Here is a 7,014-nt window from a genome sequence, read left to right as displayed (position 1 = left end):
CTCTCTCTCTCTCTCTCTCTCTCTCTGTCTCTCTCTCTCTCTCTCTCTCTGTCTCTCTCTCTCTCTCTTTAATCTCTCTTTCATCTAATCGCCGTCAGTTTCTGTCACCGCGACGTCACGAAACATGGCGCCCGTGCGGAAAGCTGATGCTGGGCCACTCTGTTTACTGCGCTTTTGATTTTTTACACGAACCCAGAAGTTTTACAATGCTGGGAAGAGACATATCCGCACATTTAATCGTCCGAGAGAGAGCGGTTTAAAACGATGAGACACAATCGTAAATTAGACGCCGGTAGCGGTTAGCATTAGCTTAGCTTCATAAACATCACAGAACTGTCGCGTTAGCTAACGCTCATGACTAATATCACACAACATGAGTCTTTGACACGGCGGATATAACGGTATAGGTGTACATAGACGTAGGTGAGCCAATTTAGGCGTCTTTTGCGGTATTCATTTAGATGTGATAGCTGTTTCTAGGTAGTTGAGGTAGTGGATTAGCTGCAGTGCTGAGGATGGAGGCTCTTCGTGGAGGTGTGTGTTTACTAGGATTTGCCAGTCTCTCACAAGCTGCTCCAGTCTCAAATACACTCGCAGGTAAGTTATCCAACACTGTCAGTCACATTATATTTCACTCATGTTGACCTAGTTTGGGGCTGTTATGGTATAGTGTTATGGTATCAGATATTGACATGATACGCCAAGGGACATGGGACATGTCCAAATACCATGGTCGTCTTTTGTTATGCTTTCAGTAGGTGAGTTGACAGCTGTCCTGTCTGTAAAACCGCCTTGACAGTGAGCAAAACCATTAGCAAATAAGCACTAATTCAACATTGCCATTGGTTTGGAACTGGAAATGTATTCATGCATTGACTGGTCATGCTTTGATGTTAAATTACTCCTGGTTTTGGTCTTTTGAGTGCTTTAATGAGTCAGTAGTGAGTGTTGTGTAATAGGTCAATCTTAGACCTTTGTGTTGGCCTTCACGATGATCCATGTATGTGTCACTGTGACATACTCTATATTTATGCATTTGAAAGTGAAAAAGTGAAAGTGACGTGGCCAAGTATGGTGACCCATACTTGGAATTAGTGCTCTGCATTTAACCCATCCTAAGTGCACACACACAGCAGTGAACACACACACACCGTGAACACACACCCGGAGCAGTGGGCAGCCATTTATGCTGCGGCGCCTGGGGAGCAGTTGGGGGTTCGGTGCCTTGCTCAAGGGCACCTCAGTCGTGGTATTGAAGGTGGGAGAGAGCGCTGTACATTCACTCACCCCACCTACAATCCCTGCCGGTACGAGACTCAAACCCGCAACCTTTGGGCCACGACTTCACTAATTTATATCTATCTATCTATCTATCTATCTATCTATCTATCTATCTATCTATCTCTCTTTGGATAAAAGCATTTTGCAGATGGTTTTATCCAAAGCAACTTGCATTGCGTTGAAGTGATCCATGTATGTGTCACTGTGACATACTCTATATTTATGCATTTGAAAGTGAAAAAGTGAAAGTGACGTGGCCAAGTATGGTGACCCATACTTGGAATTAGTGCTCTGCATTTAACCCATCCTAAGTGCACACACACAGCAGTGAACACACACACACCGTGAACACACACCCGGAGCAGTGGGCAGCCATTTATGCTGCGGCGCCTGGGGAGCAGTTGGGGGTTCGGTGCCTTGCTCAAGGGCACCTCAGTCGTGGTATTGAAGGTGGGAGAGAGCGCTGTACATTCACTCACCCCACCTACAATCCCTGCCGGTACGAGACTCAAACCCGCAACCTTTGGGCCACGACTTCACTAATTTATATCTATCTATCTATCTATCTATCTATCTATCTATCTATCTATCTATCTATCTCTCTTTGGATAAAAGCATTTTGCAGATGGTTTTATCCAAAGCAACTTGCATTGCGTTGAAGGCATACAATTTATCACTTCATGCATTCACAGGGAATCAAACCCATGACACTGGTGTTGTTAGTGCCACCTTTTTCATGCTCCCCATGATGCTTTGTGCGAGTTATGGGTGAAACTTTAGTTAAAATGTAAACAATTAGATATGATAGATAAGAATTAGTTCAAGCTACGGCATTTGTAAAAACTGGGCACAATAAGACATTCTTTTCCTCCCCCCTCACCCACTGAACATCATAAAGAAACTTAAAATGTCAAATTATTAGCAAATTACTTTCAGCAGACCATGAATAACCTCAAAAGCTCATATGAGTCCATAAGTTTATATCGACAAGTCTTTATTGTGTAACATACATGCATGTTGCATGAATGAAAAATGTTTCTTATCTGGAAAGTGTATGTATTATTGAAAGTGTTTTTTTGTCATTTTGACAAATTATATTTGCCCTCTCTTAATCATTTTACAGTACACTCTGCTGATTAGCAGTGAGAAATGGGGAGAAAATTGTGTTTTAAAGCACCAGTGTGAAACCAAACTGGGAAAGAGACATGAGAGAAAAACAAGAGATTTCCAGTCATTCATCCAGTCCAGTTCATTCCAGTCTATTATTCATGTCTGTTGAATCAGGAGAGTAGACCACAAAAGCACAGTTTCTATTGTCTTCTCTATATTAATATATTATAGCAAAAAAAGCTGAAAACACAGCTAGCAGACTGAAAAGAGCTCTTGTCACAGATATTCTTGTGATACAATGTCACATTAAAATACAAAGTGTTTACAGCTCATTCAGTCAAATTATGATTTATTTGTAGGCATAACCTTATTGTTTGAAATTATTTCTGTCATTTTGACTGCAAGTTCCCCAAACCGTAAGTGTCACTCATAATTTTAAAACGCAATAGACTTGTTCGGACAAAGGTGGGTAGGACTACTTCCTTATAACAGGTAGCATGACTTACAGTAAGCCAACGTGTAAACCCAAGCATACCACTCTTATCAGTGGTGAATGATTTACTTGGTTAGAAGTAGGGCTGGGCGATATAGCTAAAAAAAATGTATCAACGATATAATGTTTCATATTGTTCGGTATCGATAATTATTGAAATTTTTTTATAACCTTTTTTAAAACAAAAAGCAACAGAATTTTTTTTTTCAATTTAACCACTGTATTTATAACACAATTTATTAAGACAAACAACAAATATTGTTTGTTTTAACAATCAAGCACAATAAAAATTATACAAATGTCTAATTTCTAATGTTTTATATGCAGATTAAATAGGTCTTTATTGTATAGGTCTAATTGTCTCCCGAGGGCGCAATGAGCAAAATAATGCAGCGCATTTAAATTGTCAACGCAAGGAAGTAACTCTATAAAAATGTGCATTACGTCTAAATTAACTCATAAAAATCTAATATAATTTGGTAAATTGCATAAACAATTATGAACAAAACAGCATCATGTATTTATGCATTGCTTAAACCGAAGAGCCGAAGCGCCGTTCACACAGACTGCATTTAAAAACATATGAGACGCAGTGAAAAGGAATAAACCTCCACAAATTCGTGACATGTTTTCTAAAAGTTTAAATTGTTTTAACTTTGCATGGCTTTCTATACATCTCTTGTGTGAGACGCGAGTGCAGCAGTCATACTTGTCCATCTAAAAAATGCGCTGAATATGCGGTCTGTGCGAATGACTTGGTTTCGGTTTGAACCCATTCAAGATTTTCTCCGCATTGAGCTTCTATATTTCTCTAATATTTTGAATGAATAACGCAGCAGCGGCGCGTCTCGTGGGCTAGACTAACAAAACATTCAAATGCAACAACGTCACTTACATCACCGCATCTCGCGCTCCACTGATGACGCTCCCTGATGCACATCTAACATTCAAATGCAAATGTTTATTTTAAATTTGACTAATATTCATTCTTTATTCACAATCTCCTCATCACAGGCAGGCACAGCACTCATTTCAGCATGTGTTCGTGATTGTGTTTGCTGTCTGCGTCACTCATAGTACGTGCCTATATCGTGCGCTATATCGAACAATTTTTCTATTGATATCGAAGAAGGTGTACCCGTCGATAAATATCGATGCCGTTATATCGCCCAGGCCTAGTTAGAAGGTATTTTAGAAAGATGACCTAGTAATTGCAAACACTTTATAATCATGCTTGATGATCACATGAACCATCTACATGTAATGAGTTTTATTTTCAAGACCACTTTCTACAAGGCCAGTTGGGCCATTTGTCTCTCAGTAAGCAAAGGTTAATTAGTAAGTACTAAAGATGATGATGATGTTTGAAAAGACATTTGAAAAAGGCAAAAATATACACATGAACATTGGATTTTATTATCGTATTATCCACCTTATTTTTCAACATGGAAGTGAACTATTATCTGTGAATGTGCAATTATTCATGTATTTATTTATTAATAATAACTAGAAGAATAACACAGTGCAGTAAACAGTACAACTATTTGCTCTAAAGAATCTTGTGTTGGATGATACTAATAAATGAATATGGTAACAAATACTAGTTTGCAATATCAAGCAGCATAATTAACTTTTTTTTATACAGCTGAAACAACTGGAAGTGAATGAGACAGGAAGTCTTGCAGATGGCCACACTTGTTCTTACGTAACTAAAATGGACAATCAATTTTTATACTTTTGTAATTAATGCTTTGAATTTTTATTGCCAGATCAATGCATTGCAATGCATTGATGTATGTTTACATCCCTAGACACAGTCAGGCTATCTTTCTGTTTTACTGTGCCTTGTTAGCATTTTTTCCCTCTGGTCATCTGTGTATAGTGTGAGTGTGCCATCTTTCGTTTCTCACCCTCGCTGCATCTTCACATTGTTCCATGCAGATGAGCTAAATGTGGAAGGAGTGCTATTCATAGTTGAATTGACTGTTTCAGCTTGCTCCTATTACACAATTTCTCAGTAACAGACTTTAAAGTCAGGAAGCCCAAGCCTTTTTTGAAACGCCCTGTTCCTGTACTTTGTGGGGTGTTGTCAAAAAGATTATACCTTACACACAAAAGGTGACTTAATCATCATTGTTTATTTTCAGTTGGGCAGTTGCAGAGTAATGCTGTCATTATCCAATAACACTATGAGCAATCTAGCAGCAGCACTTAAACCAGTCAGACAGTGATTTTAGCAAATGAAAACACCTGTGCACAGCGTTAATCCTTTACAGCCAGTTGAGTGATTCAATTGCACAGACTAACCCTAACTTGTATGCAAAAAATTTTTCATTTTCAAAATCAGTTATTCAGTGGGTTGGAACAAATAGTTGGCTAGTTAGAATAATGTGCATGAGATAACTGTCATATCACGTGTTTGTTAACAATATATTAAGTGAAGTGCAACCCATTGATAGTGAAACTTACAGTTAGTCAACAAATAAATGAGGTCTTGTGATCAGATCACTGAAACTACATACTGAGTAGGGATGGGTATCGTTTACGTTTTATCGATACCGGTACTTATCAATACTGTTATCGATACTATGTGGCGCAAAAAGATATAATGTGAAAAGTTGTTGAAAATTTCAGGTTATTTTATTACTGTTGAACTTTATTAAAGTTTTTCAGTCAAGAGCAGAGAGTTATTTTTCTCTTTGTTTTTTATTTTATTAACATTAAAGGAATAGTTCACCCAAAAATGAAAATTGTGTCATCATTTACTCACTCTCAAGTTGTTTTAAACCTGAATGAGTTTCTTTCTTCTGTTGAACATAAAAGTTATTTGGAAGAATGTGTGTAACCAAACAGATGCTGGTCCGTAGTGACTTCCATTTTTTTTCCCCTACTACCAAAGTCAGTGGGGACCAGCAACTGTTTGGTTACCCACATTCTTCCAAATAACTTTTATGTTAATTAAATTATTACAGGTTTGGTACAACATGACAGTAGGTACGTTTACATGGACACTTTTTGCTTCCATCGGAATGAATTCATTCTTATTGACGAATCCGAATGTAGTGTTTACATGAACGCTAAATAAAGTGATTGGGTTGATATGCACGTTTATATGTCACAAGCTTCTGATCGAATTTAATCTTTTGACATGCGCACACTGTATGAATATGCAGAGTTTCCCATTGTTGTCGCAATACTGTTTTAAAAAGCACACGTGATATTTATCAACTTCGGGTCCTAAGTAGGCGACGACCAGCACATGAGAACTGTTGTGCAGTGAACTTTATAAAGCAGTAAAAGTGCCCCTTCAGTGTTCCCAAAACCAGTCGTCTGTGCAGGGCTCGACGCTTACTTTTCTTTTTAGGAGCACTTGTGCTCCTAACTTAAAAAATGTAGGTGCACGTTCAAAATTTTAGAAGCACCTTCTAAACAATAATCCAAAATGTTATCAAAAAGTAGCCTTTCCATTACGAGGTGATATTTGACTCCTCTAACTTTATTAAAAGTGTCATCTTTTGTCAAATTCTTAAAAAAATTATATTTTATAAGCTTTTTAAAAATTGTAATTAAAACATTAAAACGAGAGTAGAATAAGAAACATAAGTTAAAAATCAAATGAAATCAATATTAACAAAATTAATTTGTAGAGGTTGAGAGGTTGCACACAAAAGTGGCTTGATGTACTTTCAGACATTTAATGAGGTTCAGAAGTGGAATGAGTGCAATTAAATCCATAAATTCATGATGATATTAATGTTTTAAATATAACATTAAAAATTAAACTAAAACTGCCAGCAGGTGGCGGCAAGTCACTGATTTTTATCACTGAATCATTCATTCAATTGATTCGTTCGAACAGCTGATTCATTCAAGAATGAATCAAGTGACTGTCTTTATGAATGGGTAATCATGAATCACTGACTCACTAGATTCGTTTAAAAAAACCTGTTCATTCATAAACGAAACACCGCTGTGTTTGAATGGAGATGCGCTGTGACTTTTTCAAACTATTTTCGACGACGAAATAGAGCAAAATCAGACAATAGTGTTATAGTCAGACAATGTAAGTCACTTAATATTAACTTCTTGTTTATTGAATTGTATTAAATCAGTATCACATTTACAAACTC

General features: G+C 37.3%; 1 protein-coding gene across 2 annotated transcripts in view; it reads left to right on the top strand.

Annotated features, from left to right (window-relative positions):
- The first annotated feature begins 103 nt into the window (after positions 1–103).
- lmtk2 (lemur tyrosine kinase 2) overlaps positions 104–7,014 on the top strand; it is a 68,061-nt gene continuing 61,150 nt past the window's right edge. For both annotated transcript variants that reach the window (XM_016229496.1, XM_016229495.1), the window contains exon 1: positions 104–597. In XM_016229496.1, coding sequence (XP_016084982.1) covers positions 516–597 — 82 coding nt within the window. In that variant the 5' untranslated portion in view covers positions 104–515. The remainder of the gene's footprint in view (positions 598–7,014) is intronic.

This window comes from Sinocyclocheilus grahami, unplaced genomic scaffold (assembly GCF_001515645.1).
Source record: "Sinocyclocheilus grahami isolate Dianchi unplaced genomic scaffold, SAMN03320097.WGS_v1.1 scaffold353.1, whole genome shotgun sequence".
NCBI lineage: Eukaryota > Metazoa > Chordata > Actinopteri > Cypriniformes > Cyprinidae > Sinocyclocheilus > Sinocyclocheilus grahami.
The sequence above is the reverse complement of the archived record's forward strand: the minus strand, read 5'-3'. Positions and strand labels throughout refer to the sequence as shown.